The sequence below is a fragment of the Panicum virgatum genome, chromosome 5N (genome assembly GCF_016808335.1).
Source record: "Panicum virgatum strain AP13 chromosome 5N, P.virgatum_v5, whole genome shotgun sequence".
NCBI lineage: Eukaryota > Viridiplantae > Streptophyta > Magnoliopsida > Poales > Poaceae > Panicum > Panicum virgatum.
Window position 1 is genome coordinate 63,279,448 of NC_053149.1, and position 27,897 is coordinate 63,307,344.

At 48.3% G+C, this 27,897-nt stretch overlaps 1 protein-coding gene and 1 long non-coding RNA gene across 4 annotated transcripts; both read left to right on the plus strand.

Annotated features, from left to right (window-relative positions):
* On the plus strand, window positions 1–1,932 carry LOC120676980. 3 transcript variants are annotated; one of them, XR_005676064.1, is made up of 3 exons: window positions 1–359; window positions 1,218–1,491; window positions 1,660–1,932. It is a non-coding gene; the product is annotated as an uncharacterized LOC120676980 (long non-coding RNA). The 3 variants fall into 3 exon arrangements; XR_005676063.1 differs by having other exon boundaries at window positions 6–359; window positions 1,350–1,491; XR_005676062.1 differs by lacking the exon at window positions 1–359 and having other exon boundaries at window positions 368–1,491.
* An 8,230-nt stretch (window positions 1,933–10,162) lies between these two features.
* Window positions 10,163–27,823, plus strand: LOC120675052 (putative disease resistance protein RGA4). The gene is made up of 3 exons (XM_039956144.1): window positions 10,163–10,402; window positions 25,888–26,913; window positions 27,800–27,823. Exons 1-3 carry the CDS (start codon window positions 10,163–10,165, stop codon window positions 27,821–27,823), a joined length of 1,290 nt encoding a protein of 429 aa, XP_039812078.1.
* Window positions 27,824–27,897: the final 74 nt, after the last annotated feature.

Consider the following 27,897-nt stretch of genomic DNA (forward strand, 5'->3'; position numbering starts at 1 on the left):
AACCCCGCCATCCGTTCCGTTCCGTCCGTCACGAGCCTTCCGTCTCCCTCCGTCCCGATCGAATCGGTCCTAGGCGCCACCGCTGGAGGTCCAGCAGCGCCGCCGTTCGAGTGCCTGCCCTAGGCGCCGCCGGCCTCGTATGAGCTCCAGCTGCGCCGCCCCTCCGTTCGTCTCCGTCTGGGCCTCGCGCAGGGCGTCGCGCTTCGTCTCCCCCAGACGCCGCCGTCTAGGGCTTCCTCCGCCGCCCTCCACTGCCTCCTCGGGTCGCCGGCGCCCTCCACCGCCTCCCTCGTGTCACCACCACCTCCCTCGGGTCGCCGCCCCCCTCCGTCACCTGGGCGCTGCCTTGGCTGCAACAGGTAAGTTGACTATGATTTGTTTTACAGTAAGGCCCAAGTCTGAATTTGCTCATTACAAATTTGGATTGCTTGCCCAGTTAGAGCTATATTGTGCTTAAAATTGAATAGACTTGGGCAAATTCAGATATGACAATCAAGGCTGTATGTAATATATTTCTAACATGCTAAGAGGACTCTTATCTTGCCAAAAATTCGTGTGTAATTTTCATTAAACTGAATAGGGTTCAGTGCTATCTTGCACTGTCAAAATTTGAAGTACTGTAAATGTGTTGAACTAGTTGTGATGGCTCAAATATGGAAAACTATTTAGGTACACTTATTTATAGCTTCCAGGCCATCAAACTTTTTTTTTATTTGGTAAATCTGATAGTTACTTGCATTGTTGTGCACATGATTAGATCTTTTATAGCCATTATAATACTCGTTCTGTGTACTGAAAGTAATATCATTTTTGTGAAATAATGTAGTAGGTGAAGTTTTTCTGTCATAACATTATTGACAGAATGCTGGACCTAGTTTGAGAGCTTAATTGTGAAGGGAGCTAGTGGACCTAGAAGCATAGGGTTATGATTAGGATTTGAAATTGCATTTGCAGATCACTGGTCTGGGGCTCTTGGCCTTAGAGCACTATTTATGAATGTTTAGCAGTGATGTCGTGTCCATCAAACTATGATCGAAGCATGTTAACTAGATCCATTTTCATGATACATGGTTGTGTATATTTTTTTTACAATTTACATGCTACCATCTATTGAAAATTTGCTCTTTACAAATTTGGATTGCTTGCCCAGTCTGAAGTTGACTATATTGTGCTTAAAATTGATTGTCATATCTGGAGCATGACCATGTGCATAATAGGAACAAGGTCAGCATACATCAATGCTGCAAAGCTAGCTCTTGCAGATGCCGGGATTCCATAGTGCTTGGGTATGTGTGTTATAATCCTTTGCTTGGTAAGATGCCTAACTACTTTTTTCATATCTTTGATAGGCTAAGAACCGTGTGGTACAACAGAACTCAAAGTAATTCTAACGTGCTATATCAGATCTGAATTACTTAGAAGATAGTGCTGGAGGTCCAGATGTCACAGTTGGTATTCTTGTGAAAATGGACCAAGTTGACTCTTCTGGAGGTAAAAATTTCTGCATAATGATTGAAAGTTTGCTAGTTGAAAACATCTGTGTTTGAGCTCTGTCTTGTAGGTCCGACTACAGGTTTATCATTTATGAAATTGTTTCTGATGGCATATTTCATATGACAACCTTCAAATACTGATGTTCTTTTTTGGTGGTAATTGCAGTGGATGCCTCCAAGGATGGAACAAGTCCATGATGAGGCAGTCGAACAATATTTCTCCATGGAAGAATATCAAGTCCAAGCTTTGATTGAAGGCTCCAGCAACTGTTTAGGTTGAACTGTGTTGAGTCCATTTGTACAAAAAAGAATTGATGAGCTTGAATAGTATTATGTAATTTGAAATTATATAGCTTGAATTGTACTCTATCATCTCAAAATATGTAATGGAATTGTGTTCTGTCATTTGATAATGAGATTGACTCAAGTGCAAACCAAATTCTTTTTTGTTGTTTGTTGTGACAGTTTGAGTGAATTTAGATACAGGGACATAATGACTGTTTAAAAACATTATGCATAATTCTCATCATGAGGGGGAGACAATATAACAGGATGCTAATTGGCTAACAGAATTTGAATTTTGTCCTGTCATGTTAAAGGACACAGTACCAACCAAACTATATGAACAATAGAAAAAGAACAGCTGTATATTGGTGTCCAACAGTACCATCCACCTAGCACCAATAAGCTTACAGCAGATTCAAATATCAGCCAACAATATTGTTTGGGCAATTGCGCGCATCATGATCAACTACTTGCTTACATTTCCTACACTTGAGTTTCTTCTTACCCTTACTTCCACTTCTGGATGAATGGACGTTAGCAATGATCAGATTAATTGCACGTTAGCAATGATCAGATTAATTTTGAACAAAAAAAATAATGCCAGCATGAATGGCTGCCACTACCAACGCCGAAGTTCACGTGGCTGACGGCCGCCGGCTCCATGGCGAACGGCCGCTCCATGGCGGCGAGGAGCTCCATGGCGGACGGGTGGCTTTGAATGACGAGAGCGTCGAGGGCAGCGCTGTTAGGTGGATGGCTCCATGTCTGTTGGGCGGCGGCATTGTTGTAGTTGCAAGCCGGCGACTATTCTTTGCGACGAGGCTGTCGGAGTTGGCGCCGATTCCCGAAGACGCAGCTCCAAACTCCATCGCGTCGCCGGCGGCATGACCACGGGCCGTGCGAGAAAGGACATGGGCGACGTGGTCCCGCTGCTAGAGGGCGGCGGCGATCCATTCTAGTGCCATTCAGCCACGGGCGGCGGCGACCCGTGCGTATTTCCCCTAGGGCTCGCACGGACATGCCCAGGAACCGGGCTTCGATCGATTTCGATCGGGACCGATCGCCCAGACGGAGGGCGACGGAACGGCAACGGACGGAACGGAAGCTAACGGATGGAGGGGGTGTGTGCAAAAATCGCAGGTCAGGTAACTCGCAAAAATGGGCTCCTGCTCACAAAACTGGGTAATAGCCATCGCAGCTGCACGATCCCAGACGCTCAAAATCTCAGCACCCTCAGTGTGCACCTCCCAAGGGTCTGACGGAAAGAGACCGAGGCGTGCCGGAACTCGCAGGCGAGCCTCCCAACCAGAGATGGCCCCCTCGGAAGACACGCGACCGTAGTACTGGGGAGGCTCGGTGTGGCCAAACTCCTGGAGCACCTCCCACAGCAACACGGGAAGGCCCTCACGGTGAAGACAAGTGGAACGCACCCACCCGTCCTCGTCAAAGTGGAAGTCCGACAAGGCTGCCATCTGCGAAAAACGCCGACAACGGTAAGGAACATTCCCAAAAGAAAATACGAACTCATAACTTATAAAACGGTAAATACTTACAACACTCTGGAAAAACAAAACTCTTTTAATTTCAAACTTCCAACAAAAGTTCACAACCCAAATCACTCGCTAACCCACTATTATAATGCAATGAATGGTATTATGCATGATCGTCCTACGTCACCCTTCCAACAAAATTTGCCGACAATAATAGGGCAATATACGTGATCTTTCGGTGGCAACATACGCTCTCAATTATATAATCGATTTCTACACGCCTTAACTTACGCGTTCGTTTGTTAGTGTACCTGCAGAAAGCACATGATATACAGATATATGCATATATCCACGACTGGACCCTTCGTGCCAGCACACACGAACTGCCCCCATGTGTCCTACGCTACATGGGTAACGCATATGCAGTTGCCCACATATTCACACATACATCACCATCCACTATAGAGATGGCGCCCATGCGTTCAACGCTGCATGGACAGCGCTGCATACGTTACCGAGGCAACGTATTCACTTCCCGTACAAATCGCCTTACGGGACATCCAAGGGTACACGTGTCCCAAGGTACACGGTCATAACCAATCGCATGACAGATTTACATCTCGTAACATTGCCTTACGAGATGGCCGTGATTGCAATCACACGGCGGGAAGTCCGCACTCCATATCAGGCGGCAGATAGCGACAGGCTCATTTGAATGGAGCCTTATCACCTCCTCGTATGCTCATCATACGGGACTCGCGCACGTATGAAACACGTGGGCTATTCTAAGGACTACCAAGAATGCTCACCTTGCTTACCTCAGCGTAGGTGCGTCGTTACAACATTAAGTAAGGGTTGTGCAAGAAATTAAGGTTTAACAAAAAGAATTGTGCTGGAAGTCAGTGAATATAAATATTGCCACCAATTTATAAATAACCAAGTACTATATAGGGCTTAATACGGATTTAATCTTAAAACGCGACTGAAACAATTTTCTTTATAACCCAGAAATTCGTTTTTACTTCTGAGAGTCTAGAAAATAGTCACATCCATACCACCCCTGGTGTATTTCGGCTCTGATACCAGCTGTGACAGAACCGCCAAATTAAAACTCAAATTAAGCTAAATGGCCATCATTTGAACACATCAGGCACATTTGGCTTAACGGTTTAACTTGACAGTCCTTTCGAAACCGACAGTCCGATCGAAACAAACACCAGTAGTCCCACGCGAAGGTGAGCGCAGGCAGTACAAACATGACGAGCACATAAAAATATGATTACAATACCGAGTATAGTACATTAAGTTCTACAGACCTAGTTTAATTACACATGTATTATACAAGAGCAACTTTATTTTAAAACAAAGTCCAATATAGAAACCTGACGTCTATAATACACGAAGTGCCGTATCGAATCACACACTCAGCCCACGGGTGTGTGATTTGGAAACTAGCCATGACTAAGCATCTGGTCCGGCCACCTCCCAACCATCCGCGCCAAGCTGTATAAACTTAGCACAACAAGGGCAGAAGTCGATCCCATCCTGACCTGAAATAGTTTGAGCCACAACCCTGAGTATACTAATACTCCGCAAGACTTACCCGACTATGGGTATACATAGCCCATTATCTAGACATGCACGGCTTTCTGGCTGTAGGTTGTTTTGCGGAAAAGCAATTAAGAGTGAGTCCTTACTTTCATTATTTTAGCTCAAGATTAATAAGGAGTACCTATTTTCTAAGGTTTGCACTTCTAAAACAATCAGTGTGGAAAAACAATTGATTAGGTACAACTATACCGATCATCTCAATCACTTCCATGTTCTTACTACGATGTGACTCGGGGATCAAGGTGCTCATGTCCGCGAGCGACTGACGGCGAATCGATCCGATTTAACCTTGCAAGGTGGACCTAACCAACACGGCACGTATTTGCCCCGTCGGACTATACATACCAACCATTCCCCTCCCCGCCTCGAACTACAGAACCGCCCCACCTACATATAGTCAGCCGGGCTCAACGAGAGACCACCAAAAGTAAACATATGCATCCCAATTCTCCGCGACTACCCGACTCGCCCTAAGGGGTGGTGATGAAGTTCTGTACTTTCGAAACAAGGCAGTACTCGACTTACCGGTTTCGACTACCTCCTACTCCCGGTATGCGGTTAGTACAAATCAAACCTGATCAGCAGGGCCGACAACGGTACGGTCCTTAACCGACACAGACGGGGCTAGACAGTTCCCGTCCGGTCTCCAAATCTTTTCCTTTCCTCCATATTCCAACAATCCATAATCAAATCTTAAAGACATCCTATACCTCGCGAGTAACAGGACATTACTCGACTTCTACCGAATCCTATTTTAGCATGGCATGGATAACGACATATACATACTAGTATTCCGACCAATGGAACCTAGGAATTATGCAACTAAGGTTTCATCCAACGCCTAGAAACTTAATGCATAAGTAAGTAAATACATAAATAACATTTCATGAGTTAAAATATTAGGTTATGCTCCGGGGCTTGCCTGCGGGCTGCTGCTCAGTGCTGGTGTCAACTGGGCCTTGGGCCGGGTCGTCACGAAACGCCTGCGGGGCTGGCTCCGTCTGCTCCTGCGGCTCCGCTATCACCTCGTATACGACTTCCTCGGTCGCGGATTCTATATGTATGCATATGAAACAATGAGTAACTGTCATGCATATGATACAACGAGTAAATGCTAACATGACTTTGCCACTAGAGGATAAACATTAAACAAATTAACAATTTACATAAAAGGATGCAAATATATTGATAAATAACTTTAACCCTAAGTGCTAGGAACAATTAGAAGCTAAATTATCAATTAGAGCATGACTTCTTATAAAACAAAATATGACTAGCAAAGACATTATTATTTGCCTCTTATAATTTGCATAAAAAAATCTACATGTAAAATAAGTATTATTATACCTATACACATAATTAAGTTTGGTCACATATTATATTAATATACTAAACTATGTCCTATGTGTATGAAAATTTTATGGTGGATCACTCATGTTTAAAGTAAGCTACTGCAAAAATTTCACAATTTTTAGATTAACAGATCTAGAGAAACTAATTAAGCAATACTAAACACAATCTAAATTTTTGCAGGGGTAAAAAGCTCATTTTGCCACTGTGGATATTTTTCCTCTATAGATCTTACTTTAACAAATCCAACAAAATTTATTTCATATTTTTAGCATTTTTCCTTGAATTTATATGGACTATACAAATTACAGCCGAAATAAAACACAAAATAAAGAAATCCCTTTAACCCCTGACCCGTGGGCCCCTTTGGTCATTGAAACAAAACAGAGGGGGGGCGACCCGGCCAGGCGAGCACGCCATGGCGCGCGCTCGCCGGCGCAGGGAGGGGGCGAGGCCCGCGGCGGCAGGGCCGACGGCGGCCTGCGCGGTAGCGCAGCGGCAGCGGCGCGTGGGGCCCGCGCGCGACCCTAGGCAGCGGGGTGGCTAGCGCGCGGCGGTGCCCTAGCGGCGGCACGGGGCAGAGGAGGCGGCGGCGCGGCTCGTGCCGGCGGCGGCGAGGCCAGGCGGCGGCGGAGCGGCGCGGGGTGAGCAGAAGAGGGCTCGGACGGGCCTGGTGCGCGCGCAAACGGGGCGGAAGGCGGCGCAGAGGCGGCTCGCAGCGCATGGCGGCGACGGCGCAGTTCGGCCGGCGGCGACGTGGTCGAAATCGAGCGTGGAAACTTGGTGAACGTGGAAAAGTAAGGGGAGCATGAGCTTCAGTGCATCACCTAGGGTCGATTTGAGCCGTCAAGTGAAGAAATCGATGATCGGACGAGGGAGTTCGACGGCGACCAGAGCTCCGAGCGGCTTCAATGGCGGGCGGCCGGGGATTTACTGATTTCCGACGAGATGGGGCTCGGGGCTAGGTTTGGCGGGGTTGGGAAGGAAGCTAGGAAGGTTATCGAGCTTCGGTTGCGGTGGATTTGGAATCCGTGGAGCGGAGCTCGCGAATCGGCTGGAGACAGTGAGCTTGCTCACTCGCCGTTCATGGCGACCAGGGAAGGAGAAGGAGAGGGGAGCGAGGCGTAAACGGGAGTGAGGGCAGGTGGCGAGCTCGGGAGACGTCGTGGGCGACTTGGCGGCGTCACCGACGGCCGGGAAACCGGGATCGGCGTCCACGACGGCAAGCACAACAGTGGGGAGCTTCGGGAGAGCTCGGGCCATTACTGCGACGTGCAGAACAGGAAGAAGTATGGGAGAGGGGAGGGAGAGACTGACATGTGGGGGCCACGTGTAAGAAAATTTGTTTATTTGAATTCAAATTTTAGGATTGTTACAAAGACCCGACGATTACGCGCCTTCCAAATATTCCACGCCGTAGAACCCAGCCGATTTATACCGGGGCAGAACCAAGGCGACGCCCATGGGCTAGGCTTTTAACCCCCGCAGCCGTAGGGGCAGAGCTAGCTCGGCAGGCGGCCATAGGCAGGGATCGAAATGGCGAGGCACATTGGGAAATGGAGACGCGCCACAGATTGGGAGTGCATGCGGCTGGCTGCCTGTGTTTTGCTGGGGACATGCATGCACGGCGAGGCAGACCAGACGGAGACGGGGATATTGAGAATCTCGCTTCCCGTTTCCCCGTGTAATCTGAGCGAGGGGAGCCGGGATCCGGGAGCCCTTGACGACGCCGCGCCAGGCCATGCCATGCCATTTACTCCTCAGCAAGACTAATGATTTAATCTATTTATGTAAAAACTTTTGCAGCTCATTTTTTAGTCCAATTGTATAATAATTTAGTTTTTCATCATAAATATATGGCTTACTTGTCTATCCCACAAAATTTCTTAATTCTTATGTCAAAATTGGCTGTAAACTAACAACACACTTTCCCTATCTCCTTTTCTCTTTTCTCCACCTCAACATTCAGTCTGCTTTTAGCCCACTATAAGAGCAAGTATCATAGTTGGCTGTAAACCGGCTAAATGATGAGGTAGAGGAGAGAAAATGATAGAGAGGAGAAGCGGAATGTAAGCTTACAGCCGGCTTGAGCACAAGAACCAAGAAAATATGTGAAAAAGACAAGTGAGCCATGTATTAATTGTGAAGAGCTAACTATTATATAGTGGATGAGAAAAGACTGTAAAGATCCATATTGTTAACTTATTAGCTATATTATTAGCTTTGCTCTAATACTTATACTTGCTCTCACAGCTCGCAAGCCATGGCGGTGGCCGGGCACAGAGCTAGGCGCTGCAAAATGTCGCTTGCCGCGTTGGGAATTGCCATGGCGTGGGCGTGGGCGTGGGCGTGGGCGTGCCGTAGAGCGGGGGTAGAGTAGGGGCTTCCCGCGCCTGCGCCAATCGCCACCGGACGGCCAAAATTTCTGTGCGCAATGCATCGCATCGATCTGACCGGGGAGTGCATGGATTGGATTGACTTTTGCTCGGGGGTCACGGCAAGATCCGAGCAAAAGATTTGCTCGCTCGCGGCGAGGAACGGAGGGAAGGACCGGATCGCCCTCGCTCATCCGAATTGAAAACGCCGCCTGCGCTGCGTGCCTGCCCCGGTTGGGAAACGAGACGGCGAGACGCCGTGTGATTTGGCGGGCGTGAACAGCACGGGCCAGGTAAAACAGGCCAGGCATTCGCCTGCAGCTCAGGAGTAGTATGCGACAGGAACCGTAAGATCCAAAGCCCGTGTGCAGTGCTAGACGACGATGAGAGGCGACAGGACATGAGAGAGGCGTCCCGGTCAACACCCTAAAATTCCGGACTTGCGTGCAGCGAGCGCGATGGTGCGTGTGCCGCGGCCGGCCCGTGGCCACGAACGGCTCGGTCAGATACTCAGATCAAATAACACAGTGGAACAGGGGGACCTCTTGGGCCCGACATTCTGAATGGGTGGGAGGAGGGACACGAGAAGCGTACGTACAACCAAGTTTTTAGGGTCCGTATTTTAACTTATGATTATGAATTCATTGGCATCATACAAAACCACGCTACTTCCAGAGTGGCACACCTCACCCAGTCTCGGCTCAAATTTTGGTCCAGATCAAGCCCATGGTCCACCAAAACCCATACAAATTGGGCCTGGGGACATGGGAGTTCGATTTTGCCGCAACAGCTTGGTGTAATGATTTTGCACAAAATGGGCCTCGGAGCATAGCACAGCAGACAATCATGCCACGCTAAGCCACTGAACAGAGCAGTTAGCGTCAGTAATCTGAGCAAGATGTGTCACTTGCTAGTGTGCTCTCTTGACTAGACTCTCTAATTGATAGTGTGATTCTTACTAGGCAAAATGGGCACGTTAGTGTATTTACCCATCTAAGGTCTTATTGTTAGTGTGCTCTAGTTGATTAGTTTCGAATTCATAGATTGGGCAACATTAGTGCTAGGTTAAGAACTTGGTAGAATTTGAAAAGGTCCTAATTCAACCTCCTTCTTGTGCCACAATCTTTTCACAGGATTAGATGTCCACGTGTTTCTCAATAAGTGCTAGCAAATATTTCCTCATCTGACAGATGAGTTCTGAACCCAGATTTTGAATGTGGACTTCTGAGTCGTCATCCTAGCCTCATGTCATTATACAATCTGGTATTCTATATGAGATGGACTGAAGCCTAACCATGTGATCGTGTTGACTAAACTAACCAAAGACAGATCCTATAGAAATTTCCTAACTTATGCCTTTGCTGGTCAACTTGAGTAGGCCTTAATAAAAGGACAAGTTGATATAGAATAATGGCATTGCTCTATTGCCTCAAGCTCGTTTGTTGATACAGAATAAGTGCACCTACCTCCACCCCAAGAGTCTCTCCAAATAGCTTCTTCTCCCCCTTTTGGAAAAGTTGCCACACTCATTTGTTCTTCACTACCCCCTCAGAGCAATATGGCTCCTGCCGGTCCACTGGTGTTCGCAGGGAAATCGGTGGCAAGTTCGGTCATCAAGGAGGTTGTCACCAAGGCCTTCAAGTACCTCGATGGATACTTTAGTGCTGGAAGTATGGAGGAGATGAAGAACAAGATAGAGGAACGGATGCCACAGATCCAAGCCGTGCTTGATGTTGTCAGCCCAGATCACATCAAAGACCAAAGTGAAGCACTGGATCGGTGGTTCTGGAAGCTGAGTGTGGGACCGAAGCCGGCGACCAGAGGGGGGTGAATGGGAGCCGATCAAAATTTCTTCGAAATTCGAATCGTCGGCCTATGTCCCAAAATCGCCCAAGCCCTCAAGCATTCTGACCAAAGTTTGGAGTAGCTATTGAAAAGCTAACCCAACACAAAAGGCCTCGAACGAGCGAGCAAAACCACGAAGCAAAACGGAAGCGAATCGGGAAAACTGCAGAACTGATCTGCCTGGACCGGTCTGACTGGTGCGCTGGACCGGTCTGACCGGTCGTGCCTACCGGTCTGACCGGTAGTACCCAGAAAACCCCCGAGAAATTTGATTCAAACGTTGAATCTCGAGCAAACGACCACGAAAATCGGTGAAATTTGGGGGATTGCTTCGCCCCTACCCCGTGAACATATCCCCAAAAGATCTCGTCCTAAAGATCAACGATTCTTGAGAATTCGAGAGGAGATCAAAAGGGTTGGGGTTTTCTCTAAAACTCAAGAACTCGAATTCGAAAGAGCTCGTGATTCCAGAGGGTGCAGGACAGGGCTAGATGCACGGGAATCACAGCTAAGAACTCGTAGCCTCCTCTCAATCAAGTGTGCCAAAAACAAAATCGAAAATCCATTGCACAAGGCACAAAACCAGGGGATTAAATCGAATCAAAAGCCCAGAGGGCACGAGGAGGATAGGGCCTCCTTTCCCAATCAAATCCCTTACAAGGTTTCAACAATCCATGGACAAAATCAACTCAAACGAGAGGAACAGAGGGAGGGAGACGCAGGGGCGGCGGCCTGGAGAAACAGAGAGTCCGCGAACAGATTACAAAAGCCGCTCTTAACCTAACACAAGTGAAGGGGTATTTATACCCGCGGGACCGGTCAGACCGGTACGCTGGACCGGTCAGACCGGTGGGTTAGACCAGTCAGACCGGTGCCAGGGACCGGTCAGACCGGTTGGCCTGCAGCACCCCCTGTACATGATCTCATCCGACGGCCGAGGTTCTTTCTTCGAAACGAAGTCTTCTCCGCGATGCCGCCGTCTTGATGAAGATCCAGTCCGCGGTTTTGGAGGGTCCGCGAAACCCGGGTAGATGGCCGGTTTTGAGAAAACCGCCAAAACCTCACGCGCGGGAAGATTCCCGCCTCCACGTCGTGGCCCTAGACGCCGTTCCCGCCTCGGCCTTCTGACGGCCCTAGACGCCGCCCGACGCCCGTCAGCTCCTCGCCCGCAGTGAGACCCTAGACGCCGTCGACGCCCGTCGCCTCCGTCAGTCCCGAGACCGACGCCCGTGCCTCCACGACTTGGCGTCTTCAACCGCCGTCCGCCTCCTTGTTTTTGTGGCGCAAACCAAGAAACCCGCTGTAGCAGCACCGTCCAAATTAAACCGGCTTAAATGCACTAACCATCATCTTAATACTTAATCAAGTTACTGTGCACTTAAAACGGTGTAACCTGACAGGCTGTCGGGTAAAATCCCGATTAAACTACTGTATTCCAGGATCACAATTGCACTTAGACCCGTACGAAGACGAGCACAGGTGTTACCAGCAACAGAAATCTTCAAATTAATTTACAACACAGGTTTTACATAAAAGTCTTAAATACAAACAACAGAGTTCAAACGCACAGCGGAAGTTTAAAACTGAGTTCGAAATACAAAACGATATCTACGACGACGATAAAAGGTGAGCTCCACATCCTGCCCACCGATGTGACGCCAACCTGCCCAATCTTCACGGGGAAGACGGGGCCCACTCGACGGTCCAACCTGGAGGAAGCGGCTGTCCAATCCAGGACGCACAGATCTCCTCGAAGTCCGCCGGGACACAACCTGCTCAGAGGGGTTACAACAACAACCCTGAGTATACTAATACTCAGCAAGGCTTACCCGACTCTGGGTATACTTAGCCCATTACTTAGACATGCAAGGCTTTTTGGTTCTGGAGCTCTTTTGCTGAAAGGCTGCTAGAAGTGAATCCTTACTTTCAATACTTTAGCTCCGTTTAGTATCTCAAGTATTAACTAAGTTTGCCTAATCATCTAGAGCACACATGGTAGATTAGAGTAAACCTTCAGAACAACAGGTAAAGCATTCCATCGCTACCTTTCAATACTTATTCCACTTCTTACTACGATGTGACGCAGTGACCAAGGTTCTCTTAACCGAGAGAAACGGCGAATCGATCCGATTTAACCTTGCAAGGTGGACCTAACTCACACGACACATGTAAACCCCGCCGGGCCATGCGCGTCAACTGTTTCCACATTACCACGGCATCTGAACTACGCCTGCTAAAACCCAGGTGATGGGCCCCTCGCGGTGAACTCCCGGAGAACCCGGAGGCGGCATCCTATCCAACACCCGCCAACTCCCACGCCCAGCGTAGCATGGCGGAATTCAAATCACCGCTGTAATGTGGTACACAGCTTACCGGTTTCGACTACCTCCTACTTCCGGTATGTGGTTAGTACTGTTCAAACTCGGTCATCAGGGCCAACAACGGTACGGTCCTCAATCGACACAGGCGGGAGTTCATTTTCTCACATAAACCAACTCATTTCCGCCCGGTCTCCAATTCTTTTTACTCATCAACGTATTTCTAAGCCAAAGCTAAGGGATCAAGATCCTAAACTTGCGAGTGACAGCAATCACTCGACTTCTACCGAAATCCTATTTAGCAAAGCATTTCTATCGACACCTGCATACTAGTATAGGCCCACGGTACCTAGGGAAAACATGCATACTATGGTTCCATTCAACTCCTAGAACATAAATGCACAATACTTAAATAAACATTGAATAATTTTAAATTACGGTTATGCTCCGGGGCTTGCCTTGCAGGTCAGCGGGGTTAACAAAGTCTGCTGGAGCGTGCTCAACGACGACCTCCTGCTGCTCTCCTGCTCGTGGCTCCTGGACCGGCTCAGCAACTAGCTCGTGGACAGCGTCGGTCGTGGCGTCTACACGAATAAAATATGTCATGCAACAGATAGGACACAGAGCAATGCATAAGAGCTTACGATGTGAAAACAAGGTTTAAACATTTAGCCTGAAGTGTTTCCTTCGAAAACAACTACTAAAACGACTTAGGTTAGCATGGATTAATAGGAATTTGCTTTGCATGCACGAAACAAATAACCAGATCAACGCGAAAGCAGTAGGCATGCCTCACAAAAATTTTCCAACATAAGCTACTGCTATCAAAGCAATTAACTAACCCTAGCCAGGAAAAAGAACATAAATAGATCTACCCAAAAGTGCACATCACTAGCACCTGCAATTTTTACAGTGGATTACACGTACCAAGAGTAAGCCACTGCAAATTTTTCATAATTTTTAGAGCTATAGAACAAGTGGTACAAAATAAACTAGGTTAAACACAAATTGAATTTTTCATCAGAGAAAAAATGACAATTCACGTGAACCAGTATTTTTCCTCTGAAGATCATTATTTTAGAAACCTAACAAAATTGGTTTGGCATTTTTCGCATTTTTCTGTGATTTTATACACAATTATGAACTTTCAGCCGAATTTAGAATAAAAACATAAATTGGAAAACATAAAAGAGGGGGGGCTGACAGCCGGGCCCCACTTGCCAGGGAGCCCAGCTCGCCCCCTCCTCTGCTTTGCGCCGCACGCCATAGGGCGCGGCCGGCAGGCCGCGGCGGCACTCCCCTCCGGCGGGGCCGGCCGGCGGCTAGCGGCGGGGCCCTACGGCCGGGACGGGCAGGCGGCCGGGACGGGCAGGCGGCCCCCGGGGCGCACGGCGGGGCCCCCGCGCACGCACAGGACGGCCCCGCGACCGCGCGGCGGCGACCCTGGCTGGGGGCGGCGGCGGCTAGCGGCGGCGCCGAGCCGTTCCGGCTCCGGCGGCGCAAGGCTGCCGCGGCAAGGGGCGGCGCGAGCTACGGGGAGGCCGAGCGGCCCTAGGGCGCGCGGAGGTGGCGCCCAGGGAGGAGCAGAGAGCTCCGGCGGCGTGCACAGTGAGGGTGGCGGCGCGTTCGCGGCGGCGCGGCGGCGCTTCGACGGCGGCGGCCGCGGATTAGGCCGGGGAAAGGGTCAGGAAGAGAGAGGAGAGCGCGGTGGAGCTCACCAGGGGCTCGATTTGGGCGGAGAAGACCTCGGAGAGGGAGCTCGACGGCGCGGGGTGGAGTTCGGGGCGACGGCAATGGCGGACGAAGTTCTGCAGCTCGATTTCGGCCGGGGAAACGACTCGAGCAGGCACGGGATGGAACGGAGTGAGGTCGGGGCGAGGTTGCGCAGCTTGGGGTGCGACGAATCGAGGCGGGACGGCGAGCCGTGGCCGGCGCGACGAACGGCGGCGACTCGAGCTCGTGCTCTGCGCAACAACTCGGGAAAGGGATAGGGATGGACTGAACGGAAGCTTCCAGGCCAGTGCTAGGTGAAGAGCGGCGTCAGGGCGCGATTGCCGACGCGTGGCGTCGCTCGCCGGCGACCAGACGCCGGTATGGCGTCGGGGCGGCACAGTGCCGAGCACAGGAGATGCACTGTTTCTTCGTTTAAATGATTTTTGCTCGAGTTCGAACAGTTGAAACTCCAAATTTCGTATGGGAACATGAAATTTGGCCAAAATAGAAGTTGTAGAGGATTAAAAGATCTACAACTTTCGTTTTGGGCGGAAGTTGATTTGGAGCTCAGATCAAGGACAAAAACGAGATCGAACACGGCTAACTAGATGTTTACTAAGCGAACGCGATTAGCGTTAACGACGAATTTGAGTCCACGATTAGCGAGATAAATCGTGATTAGCAGGACGATTAACACAGGGGTGTTACAGCCTTCCCCCCTTAAAAGAATCTCGTCCCGAGATTCAAGCATGAGAAAATTCAACAGGCGGAAAGGGTTCGGAGATGTAGTACCTGGATGAGCGTTTAAAAACTCCGGATACTTGGATTTCAGAAATTCTTCCTTCTCCCAAGTCGCTTCATCTTCGGAGTGATTACTCCATTGAACTTTGTAGAATCGGTTGGTTGTGCGACGAGTAACTCGATCCTTGCGATCGATAATCTTGATAGGATGCTCAGAATAAGTGAGATCAGACTCTAATTGAATCGAGTCACTTTCAACAGCTTCCGTCGGAATTCTAAGGCACAGTCTGAGTTGTGACACATGGAAGATGTCATGAACTGCAGAAAGATTCGCTGGAAGATCCAACCGATAAGCCACAGGACCGCATCGTTCCACAATTGGATATGGACCGATGTAGCGGGGAGCTAACTTTCCTTTTATTCCAAACCTTTGCACGCCTTTCCAAGGTGATACTTTCAGATAGACGTGATCACCGACCTTAAAGACGAGTGGATCTCTTCTTTTATCTGCATAGCTCTTCTGTCGAGATTGTGCAATCTTTAAGTTGGCTTGGATAAGGCGGACTTGTTCTTCGGCCTCTTGAACCATGTCGGGCCCAAAGATTGTTCTTTCCCCAGTTTCAGACCAATTCAGAGGTGTACGACATCGACGACCGTATAAGGCTTCAAATGGAGCCATTTTGATGCTTTCTTGATAACTATTGTTATAAGAAAATTCAGCTAATGGCAAACATTGATCCCATTTCTGTGGATAGGTCAAGACACATGCACGAAGCATATCTTCCAGAATCTGATTAATTCTCTCTGTTTGGCCATCTGTTTGAGGGTGGTAAGCAGAGCTGCGAATCACCCGAGTTCCTAAGCAAGTATGCAATTGTTCCCAGAAGCGAGCAGTGAATTGGCTACCACGATCAGAGATGATAGTCTTGGGTATACCATGCAGGCATAAGATACGCTCAACATATAACTCCGCATATCTTTTTGTGGAATAACGAGTACTAACTGGCAGAAAATGTGCTGACTTGGTTAACCTGTCGACCACAACCCAAATAGAATCGTATCCCTTTTGAGTTCGAGGCAGGCCAACTATAAAGTCCATACTAATGTCTTCCCATTTCCATTCAGGAATACTCAAGGGTTGAAGAGTCCCAGCGGGTCTGAGATGACTGGCTTTAACCCTCCGACAGATATCACATTCTGACACATACTTGGCTATTTCCCTTTTCATCCGAGTCCACCAAAATCGTTGCTTCAGATCTTGGTACATCTTGTTGCTACCCGGATGAATTGATAGTCGTGAAGTATGGGCTTCATCAAGGATCTGTTTTCTAAGCTCAAAATTCTTAGGCACCACTAATCGGTTCTTGAACCATAATACATTCTCAGTATCATGGTGGAAGCAATTCACTTTAGGGTCTCCTTCTGATAGTCTTCTCTGAATTTCCTTCACCCCTTTATCTAGCTTTTGTGCCGCTATGATGAGATCACGAAGAGTAGGAGTAAGCTCTAGATGAGCCAATGTGCCATGTGGTACAATACTTAAGTTCAGCTTTTCCATTTCAAAGCAAAGAGATTCGCTTAATGGTATAGCTGAGATGCAATGACAGTGAGCTTTGCGACTTAGCGCATCAGCAACTACATTTGCCTTGCCAGGATGATAATGCACTTCGAGCTCATAATCTTTAATCAACTCAAGCCATCTTCTTTGACGCATGTTCAAATCAGCTTGAGTGAACAGATATTTGAGGCTCTTGTGATCGGTATAGATGTTGCACAATGAACCTAAAAGATAGTGTCGCCAGATCTTCAGTGAATGGACCACAGCTGCTAATTCAAGATCATGAGTGGGATAGTTTTCTTCGTGACGCTTGAGCGATCGAGATGCATAAGCAATCACTCGGTTCTCCTGCATCAGAACACAGCCAAGTCCTGTGCCTGAGGCATCACAGTAGACATCGAATGGTTTTGTAGTATCTGGTTGGGCCAAGATTGGAGCAGAAGTGAGAAGTGTCTTCAATTTCTGGAAAGCTTCCTCACATTGATTACTCCAATAGAACTTGACACCCTTTTTCAGAAGTTCAGTCATCGGCTTCGCAATTCGGGAGAATTCTGGAATAAATCGTCGATAATACCCAGCTAAACCCAAGAAACTGCGGATTTCAGGAACTGAAGTGGGAGCTTCCCAATCGAGTACATCCTGTACTTTACTGGGATCCACAGAGATGCCCTCAGCAGATATGACGTGACCGAGGAATGGTACTTCCTTCAGCCAGAAGTCACACTTGCTGAATTTGGCATAAAGTTGGTGCTCTCTCAGACGCTGAAGTACTATATGAAGATGCTGGGTATGTTCTTCCTCATTCTTGGAGTAGATCAAGATGTCATCAATGAAGACCACGACGAACTTGTCTAACTCCGGCATAAATACAGAATTCATGAGGTACATGAAATAAGCGGGAGCATTAGTTAATCCGAAGGACATCACCAAATACTCATATAACCCATAACGAGTAGAAAATGCTGTTTTTGGTATATCCACCGGTCTGATTTTTATCTGATGATAGCCAGATCGAAGATCTATTTTTGAGAATACCTTAGCTCCGGCTAGTTGATCAAAAAGAATATCAATACGAGGAAGTGGATATTTGTTTTTGATGGTCACTGCATTCAGAGGTCGGTAATCCACACATAGCCTCAGCCCGTGATCTTTCTTCTTTACGAACAGAGGCGGGCAACCCCAAGGTGAGGTGCTCGGTCGGATATAGCCTTTATCCAGCAACTCTTGTAACTGGATTTTTAATTCAGCTAACTCATTCGGAGTCATTCGATATGGCCTTCAAGATATAGGCGCTGTGCCAGGTTGTAACTCAATGACAAACTCAATATCCCGATCGGGAGGCATGCCTGGCAAGTCCTCCGGAAACACATCGGGGTATTCACAAACCACTGGAATTACCTCTAGGATTTTTCCCTCAAGATGGTATATGACAGTGGCTGGAATTGCATGCTGGGAAAGATGGATTTCCATAGAACCATACATGGAAGAGTTGAACTGAAGGATACGAGAAGAGGTATTGATGATAACGCCATGCTTCTTCATCCAATTCATTCCAAGTATGATATCTATCCCTTGACTTGGAAGGACAATGGGAGTGAGTGGAAAATTTTTCCCACCCAAGGTAAGGGGAACATTTCGAACTACTTGGCCAGCATTTAACCGGGTGCTAGGTGTCTGAATAACGTAGGGTTTCTCTAGGCATGTTACTTGTAAGTGAAGTCGTGTCACACAGGCTTCACTGATAAAGTTATGAGATGCTCCAGAATCAAATAGCACAGTAACGGGGCAGTGATTAACGGAGAACGTACCCGCCATCACTTGAGTGCCCTCCGGGACTTCCTCCAAAGTGGTGTAGTTCACACGACCAGTCTTGGCAGGTACAACCTTCTTTTTATGATCCTTCTGGCTGGAACTTTGACTCAGTGCTGGAGTCTTGTAGATATTCTGCCGAGGTGGCAGACGGCAGTCTCGTGCAAAGTGCCCCAGGTTACCACAATTGTAACAAGGGTAGTTGTTGGGGCGTGGAGCTTGTAGCATTAGCGGCCTCTGCTGTTGTGTCGGGAAACGAGGTACCCACGGCTGCTGTTGCTGGGGTGGCCTAGCGACCCAACGGCCCTGCTGTGGAGGACGGTTTGAAGCCTGCTGATTCCCTGTCTGAACCAGCTTGTACCTCTGGGGTGCATTGCTGGAGGATCCAGCAGGTGCTTTTCTCTTCTTATCAGCTTTGTGTGCCAGCGTGGCATCTTCCTGCGTGATGGCCTTATTAACCAGATCAGTAAAGTTATTGCACGTGGTGAGAGCTAGCTTGTCCTGAAGTTTTGTGCTGAGTCCCCTTCTGAAGCAATCCTGCTTCTTCTCATCAGTATCCACATGAAAACCGCCGTACTGAGATAGCTGATTGAAGGTTTGAGCATATTACAGCACGGTGTTAGTCCCTTGTTTCAGGGCTAGGAACTCTGCCATCTTTCGCCTCATTAAGCTCATAGGGATGTGGTGAGCTTTAAACGCTGCCACAAACTCATCCCAAGTGAGACGTGTACCAGCGGGAAGTAGAGCCTTATGATTGACCCACCATATTTTCGCAGGTCCTCGCAGCTGTTGCGCTGCAAAGGCGGCTTTGTCCATCTCTGTGCAATTGAGGATGCTGAACTTATCCTCAATGGTGCGAATCCAGGCATCAGCCTCAAGGGGATCATCGGCCTTATGGAACAGAGGTGGCTGGGTGGCCAGAAATCCGACATAGTCAGTTTCTGCTGGTGCTAGCGGGGGAGCATGTCGACCTCTGCCGGCATTGACTTGGGCTTGCACCAGTTGCCTTATTAACTCCGTCTGCTCGTTGCGGTCAGCGATAAGAGCTGCAACGGCTTGAGCCAAAGAGGGAGGTTGCTGGGGCAGTGCCTCGTGATTGTCATTGTCATGATTATCACCCATCTGCAAAAAGAATCATTCCCCTGGTTAGCCATTTCGCTAGCAAGACTAATCCATGCAAGTAAAGAATGTGCATATATAATATGAACACACGGCATGAATCATTTCTCTCGCGAGATGGTTCACCAAGGGAATTAAAATTTACTTGCTTTGGTTGAAAATGCATCAACACAACAAGTTTCGTCCAACGTAGCTCTAACGTATGCAAAACTGAACCTCGCGCAACAATGTTTCAGATTCGAAGACGATCCAAACACAACTCAAATCTGAAAATTCACACACTGACAGAAAAGATCATTACGGAAGTAAAATTTACAATAAGCAGCCACGCTGCTTCAGCTGGAACAAGGTTCAGTACAACCCAAGCCGTGCTACGGCAACAAACTAACATGGGAGAAGGGTTCACAAACGACCCTACAACACACCCCTACGGGGTCTTACACGACCCGGCTACACACCACACTAGCGAGGGGTTATCCTACATGACTCAAACTACTGAGCCACAAAAGAATTCTCAACCCAAGGTTAGCCTAAAGCTCTATGTTGGTCATCCTACCCAACTATCCTACAGTAAGGCTACACTGCAAGGGGAGAATCAACACTATCCATCCACGTCCTCACGGAGTCCCAGGTCCCGACTCGACTCCAAACACTCCCTCGATCTCCTCAGGGTCCTCTTCCTCTTCTTCTTCTTCTGGCTCCTCCTCTGCTGCATCAGCCTCCATCTCTGCTGCTGCCTGCACCTGAGCCTGGGCGTCCTCAATCCACTCCTGGGCCTGCTGAAGCTGCCCCTCAAGGTGCTGCACCATCTGAGTCCTGTTCTCTAACTCCTCCTGCAACTCCTGAATCCTGATCTTCCTTGCTCTAGACTTGGCCTTCAGGGTCTTGATCTTGTCCTGGGTACCAAGCATGTGCTGCTCATGGAGGTGAGCCTCTCGAGCCTTGCTCCTGCATATCGCATTCTCCTCACGAAGCTGCTCATACATGTTGCTCAAAGCTGAGGAGTAGCTGAACGAGAGTGCTGTCCTGACGCTGTAGTCGGGCATCATGATGTTCAGGTTGCGGTTAACCCGATCTGCATAGGCCTGAGTGGTCTCATCCCTCAGAGGAAACACACTGTAAGGAGTATCTATCACCTCTGCATTATGCTTTTCTGAGAACTCCTCAATGGCCCTCCTAGCTGCAATCTCCCAGGAGTCTGCCAGCTTCCTACCATAGACAGTGAGCTGCCACGAGTCCCAGTCCAAGCGAGCGGGGCAAGCAGGAATCTTTACAACCATCTGACAGCGCTCGGTGCCCAGCAAGCTAGACTCGTGTCCGGAGTACTGTGGGGGCTCAGTGTAGTCAAACGCCCTGAGCATCTGCCACAGCAGACGAGGAAAGTGGCCGGTGTGGAGGGCACTGGAATGCGCCCAACCCTCAGCGTCCACGATCACGTGCGTGAAGCTAGCCATCTGTAAGAACACATAGCGCTAACGTAAGTGACAGTTTTCAAAAGAAACAGGTTTAAACTTGGCAACGCAACACAAATAAATTTTTAAGAACACATAGTAAAAACATGGTGATCCAAATAAATTTTTGTGAAGTGCTACCGAAGGTAACAAAAATAAACAACAACTCAGGAATGCAAGATGCAGGATGCATGCCACGTTCTAGCGTTTCTCACCCAAACAAATACCAGAATATGGTATACGAGAACAATCGGTGGCACATTTACGTACTCTCCCTATATATAGACTAGTCGTTCCTACGATCAAGGATTTTATAACGCGCTTACGTGGTTAGTTTCCTGCAGAAGAACACAGAGACAGGTATAAATATCCATTTCTGGACCCTTCGTGCCAGCACACACGAACGGCCCCCATGTGTCCTACGCCACACGGGTAACGCATATGCAGTTTCCCACATATTCACACATACATTACCATCCACTATAGAGATGGCACCCAGACGTTCGACGCTGAATGGGCAGCGCTGCATACGTCATAACAACGTATTCGCTTCCCGTACACTCGCCTTACGGGACATCCAAGGGTAGACGTGTCCCAAGGGTCACGGTCATGGCCAACCGCATGACAGGTTTACATCTCGTAACATTGCCTTACGAAATGGCCGTGATCACAATCACACGACATGAAATCCGCACTCCATATCAGGCGGCAGATAGCGACAGGCTCATTTGAATCGAGCCTTATCACCTCCTCGTATGCTCAACATACGGGACCCGCGCACGTATGAAACACGTGGGCTATTCTAAGGACTACCAGAATGCTTACCTTGCTTACCTCAGCGTAGGTGCGTCGTTACCGAAATAAGGTTTAACAAAAAGTAAAAGCTGGAAGTGCTGGAATAAAATAGATACTTAGTTGCCACCTAACTTATAAAACATAATTAGGGCATACGAACTATCTGTTCTATTCCTTAGCGCATCTAGCGTCAACTTTTCGAAAAACCCAAAATCGTTGCAAGATAAACACCCCAGTGCAATTTAGAGCTCTGATGCCAGCTGTAGCAGCACCGTCCAAATTAAACCGGCTTAAATGCACTAACCATCATCTTAATACTTAATCAAGTTACTGTGCACTTAAAACGGTGTAACCTGACAGGCTGTCGGGTAAAATCCCGATTAAACTACTGTATTCCAGGATCACAATTGCACTTAGACCCGTACGAAGACGAGCACAGGTGTTACCAGCAACAGAAATCTTCAAATTAATTTACAACACAGGTTTTACATAAAAGTCTTAAATACAAACAACAGAGTTCAAACGCACAGCGGAAGTTTAAAACTGAGTTCGAAATACAAAACGATATCTACGACGACGATAAAAGGTGAGCTCCACATCCTGCCCACCGATGTGACGCCAACCTGCCCAATCTTCACGGGGAAGACGGGGCCCACTCGACGGTCCAACCTGGAGGAAGCGGCTGTCCAATCCAGGACGCACAGATCTCCTCGAAGTCCGCCGGGACACAACCTGCTCAGAGGGGTTACAACAACAACCCTGAGTATACTAATACTCAGCAAGGCTTACCCGACTCTGGGTATACTTAGCCCATTACTTAGACATGCAAGGCTTTTTGGTTCTGGAGCTCTTTTGCTGAAAGGCTGCTAGAAGTGAATCCTTACTTTCAATACTTTAGCTCCGTTTAGTATCTCAAGTATTAACTAAGTTTGCCTAATCATCTAGAGCACACATGGTAGATTAGAGTAAACCTTCAGAACAACAGGTAAAGCATTCCATCGCTACCTTTCAATACTTATTCCACTTCTTACTACGATGTGACGCAGTGACCAAGGTTCTCTTAACCGAGAGAAACGGCGAATCGATCCGATTTAACCTTGCAAGGTGGACCTAACTCACACGACACATGTAAACCCCGCCGGGCCATGCGCGTCAACTGTTTCCACATTACCACGGCATCTGAACTACGCCTGCTAAAACCCAGGTGATGGGCCCCTCGCGGTGAACTCCCGGAGAACCCGGAGGCGGCATCCTATCCAACACCCGCCAACTCCCACGCCCAGCGTAGCATGGCGGAATTCAAATCACCGCTGTAATGTGGTACACAGCTTACCGGTTTCGACTACCTCCTACTTCCGGTATGTGGTTAGTACTGTTCAAACTCGGTCATCAGGGCCAACAACGGTACGGTCCTCAATCGACACAGGCGGGAGTTCATTTTCTCACATAAACCAACTCATTTCCGCCCGGTCTCCAATTCTTTTTACTCATCAACGTATTTCTAAGCCAAAGCTAAGGGATCAAGATCCTAAACTTGCGAGTGACAGCAATCACTCGACTTCTACCGAAATCCTATTTAGCAAAGCATTTCTATCGACACCTGCATACTAGTATAGGCCCACGGTACCTAGGGAAAACATGCATACTATGGTTCCATTCAACTCCTAGAACATAAATGCACAATACTTAAATAAACATTGAATAATTTTAAATTACGGTTATGCTCCGGGGCTTGCCTTGCAGGTCAGCGGGGTTAACAAAGTCTGCTGGAGCGTGCTCAACGACGACCTCCTGCTGCTCTCCTGCTCGTGGCTCCTGGACCGGCTCAGCAACTAGCTCGTGGACAGCGTCGGTCGTGGCGTCTACACGAATAAAATATGTCATGCAACAGATAGGACACAGAGCAATGCATAAGAGCTTACGATGTGAAAACAAGGTTTAAACATTTAGCCTGAAGTGTTTCCTTCGAAAACAACTACTAAAACGACTTAGGTTAGCATGGATTAACAGGAATTTGCTTTGCATGCACGAAACAAATAACCAGATCAACGCGAAAGCAGTAGGCATGCCTCACAAAAATTTTCCAACATAAGCTACTGCTATCAAAGCAATTAACTAACCCTAGCCAGGAAAAAGAACATAAATAGATCTACCCAAAAGTGCACATCACTAGCACCTGCAATTTTTACAGTGGATTACACGTACCAAGAGTAAGCCACTGCAAATTTTTCATAATTTTTAGAGCTATAGAACAAGTGGTACAAAATAAACTAGGTTAAACACAAATTGAATTTTTCATCAGAGAAAAAATGACAATTCACGTGAACCAGTATTTTTCCTCTGAAGATCATTATTTTAGAAACCTAACAAAATTGGTTTGGCATTTTTCGCATTTTTCTGTGATTTTATACACAATTATGAACTTTCAGCCGAATTTAGAATAAAAACATAAATTGGAAAACATAAAAGAGGGGGGGGCTGACAGCCGGGCCCCACTTGCCAGGGAGCCCAGCTCGCCCCCTCCTCTGCTTTGCGCCGCACGCCATAGGGCGCGGCCGGCAGGCCGCGGCGGCACTCCCCTCCGGCGGGGCCGGCCGGCGGCTAGCGGCGGGGCCCTACGGCCGGGACGGGCAGGCGGCCGGGACGGGCAGGCGGCCCCCGGGGCGCACGGCGGGGCCCCCGCGCACGCACAGGACGGCCCCGCGACCGCGCGGCGGCGACCCTGGCTGGGGGCGGCGGCGGCTAGCGGCGGCGCCGAGCCGTTCCGGCTCCGGCGGCGCAAGGCTGCCGCGGCAAGGGGCGGCGCGAGCTACGGGGAGGCCGAGCGGCCCTAGGGCGCGCGGAGGTGGCGCCCAGGGAGGAGCAGAGAGCTCCGGCGGCGTGCACAGTGAGGGTGGCGGCGCGTTCGCGGCGGCGCGGCGGCGCTTCGACGGCGGCGGCCGCGGATTAGGCCGGGGAAAGGGTCAGGAAGAGAGAGGAGAGCGCGGTGGAGCTCACCAGGGGCTCGATTTGGGCGGAGAAGACCTCGGAGAGGGAGCTCGACGGCGCGGGGTGGAGTTCGGGGCGACGGCAATGGCGGACGAAGTTCTGCAGCTCGATTTCGGCCGGGGAAACGACTCGAGCAGGCACGGGATGGAACGGAGTGAGGTCGGGGCGAGGTTGCGCAGCTTGGGGTGCGACGAATCGAGGCGGGACGGCGAGCCGTGGCCGGCGCGACGAACGGCGGCGACTCGAGCTCGTGCTCTGCGCAACAACTCGGGAAAGGGATAGGGATGGACTGAACGGAAGCTTCCAGGCCAGTGCTAGGTGAAGAGCGGCGTCAGGGCGCGATTGCCGACGCGTGGCGTCGCTCGCCGGCGACCAGACGCCGGTATGGCGTCGGGGCGGCACAGTGCCGAGCACAGGAGATGCACTGTTTCTTCGTTTAAATGATTTTTGCTCGAGTTCGAACAGTTGAAACTCCAAATTTCGTATGGGAACATGAAATTTGGCCAAAATAGAAGTTGTAGAGGATTAAAAGATCTACAACTTTCGTTTTGGGCGGAAGTTGATTTGGAGCTCAGATCAAGGACAAAAACGAGATCGAACACGGCTAACTAGATGTTTACTAAGCGAACGCGATTAGCGTTAACGACGAATTTGAGTCCACGATTAGCGAGATAAATCGTGATTAGCAGGACGATTAACACAGGGGTGTTACACCCGTCTTCCGTCGCCGCTTGCGCCCTCGATCCAGGAGTGGACGCCACAGCTGCCGCCCGGTCCGAGCTCCGGTCCCGGCTGCCCTTCACCGCCGTCCACCGCACGGTCCATCGGCCACAGCACCTCCACGGCAGCTCCCCGTCGACACTCGACGCCCGTGTACCTACAATCCAAAGACCAAGCGCACGATCACACCGCACGGTTAACAATTCACTCATCACAAACAGGATAGAGTACTCAGCATTCCTCACTGAGGGATGCCGTTGAGGAAGCTGAGGATGCTATTGATGAGCTCGAGTACTATGAGCTTGAAAAGAAGGCCAAGGATCGCAAGGTTAGTGACTGGGGTTCTCCATTTACTAAGGTGAAACATAAAGTTGTCAAATCTGTAAAGTCTGTAAGTGTTGTGGATAAGACCTTGAAACAGTTTACTCACCGTGACTCACTTAAGAGACTGAAAAAAGCTATGGAGAGTTTGGATAAGGCTTCTGCAGGTACAACAAAATTTCTAGAAGTTGTAAAATGCCTCAAGGAAGCTACTTCCAGCAGTCCAAAACAGGAAGAATTAATGAACAATGATCGGCAGACAGGTTCAATATCAACTGTAACAAAACTTTTTGGGAGAGAAAATGAGAAGAAGTTTATAATTGAATGGCTGACCAAGGAGACATCAGTTGAAGAAGATGAAATTATGATTAGCACTAACCATATTCCCATCCTTTCTCTAGTTGGTCATGGTGGTATGGGGAAGACTACTTTGGTACAGAGCATATGTGAAGAAGGTGATGTTGTTAAGGATTTTGAGATAATATGGGTTACTATATCTACTAGCTTTGACGCAACGTCTGTGACAAGGAAAATACTAGAATCTGTAAACAGGAAAACCCCTAAGGTTGGTAGTTTGGAACCACTACAGCAACTTCTAAAGGATAATCTGAAGTCTCGTAAGTTTTTACTTATTTTGGATGATGTGTGGGAAGAAGAGAAAAGAAATGAGTGGGAAAAGCTATTTGCACCTATGAGAACAGGGAAGCGTGGGAGCAAAATTCTATTGACAACCAGAATGGCATCAGTTGCTTATGTTGTTGCAAAAGTGATGGGAGTTGGAATAGAGTGCTTGACACTAGAAGGACTTGAAGAAGATGATAATTTTGAGCTCTTCAATCACCATGTGTTTGCTGGACTGGATTCACATGGTTACGAGCACTTGAAATATACTGGAGAACGAATTGCAAAGAAACTAGGAGGATGTCCCTTGGTAACAAAGGTTGTCGGAGGCCATTTGCAAGGAAATATGTCTTTTGAGTTCTGGGATAGATTCTTACACGAAGGTTTGGAAGGTTTTAAAGGAAATGCTGAAGATATTATGAAAGTGCTAAGATTGAGCTACTACCACTTACCAACGGAACTTCAGATTTGCTTCCGGTACTGTAGCATATTTCCACAGGGCTATTGCATCACAAAGAAAGAACTAGTGCTGATGTGGATAGGTTCAGGGTTAATCTCGACCACTGGGAATGAAACAAAAAGGATCGAGGACATTGGAGAAAATTACTTGTTCCAATTGACTAGAAAATCTTTCTTTGACGTAAAAAGTAGACTATACCATACTACATTTAGTCCAATAAATGTAGAATACTATGTCATGCATGACTTGATGTATGAATTGGCCGAGTATGTGTCTTCTGGTGAATGCAAAAGAATAACTTCTCTTGCCAGGGTTGAAGATGTGAAGGATACAATCCGTCACTTGTGGATAGATAAAGTTAGTGGTTCATATGTTGACAAGGTCAAGAAAGTTGCAAATTTTAAGAATCTGCGCACCCTTATCATCGAAGAGTGTATTTCAAAGTCTGTCTACAAAAAGATGAAATGCTCATTTAACATCACTATAGAAAACTTAAGTGCCTTGCGGCTACTACAGTTGAAGTGTTATGATCGATTCGATATCCCTAGGAGAGCAGGTAAACTAAAACACCTGCGTTACATTTCCCTCAACAAAATATCATTAGAGAGCATACAAAGGGGTTTCAAGTTGTATCACTTGATGGTACTCAGGGGTTACTGTGATCTGTTGTTGACGACAAAGCAAGTGAGAAGTTTGGCGAACCTTGATCGCCTGAGATATTTGGACTATGGTGTAGGTAGCTTTCAAGAGGTCCCTGTGAGCAGACTCACTTCCCTTCAAGAGTTGAATAACTACTGGGTACAAGGAAACGAAGGCAAAAAAATAAGTGCAATT

Coding starts and splice junctions, on each gene's coding strand:
- LOC120675052 (XM_039956144.1), top strand. CDS start 10,163: ATGGCTCCTGCCGGTCCACTGGTGTTCGCAGGGAAATCGGTGGCAAGT. Junction 10,403..25,887: donor GGTGGTTCTGGAAGCTGAGT/GTGGGACCGAAG, acceptor CAAACAGGATAG/AGTACTCAGCATTCCTCACT. Junction 26,914..27,799: donor AACTAGGAGGATGTCCCTTG/GTAACAAAGGTT, acceptor ACTATGGTGTAG/GTAGCTTTCAAGAGGTCCCT.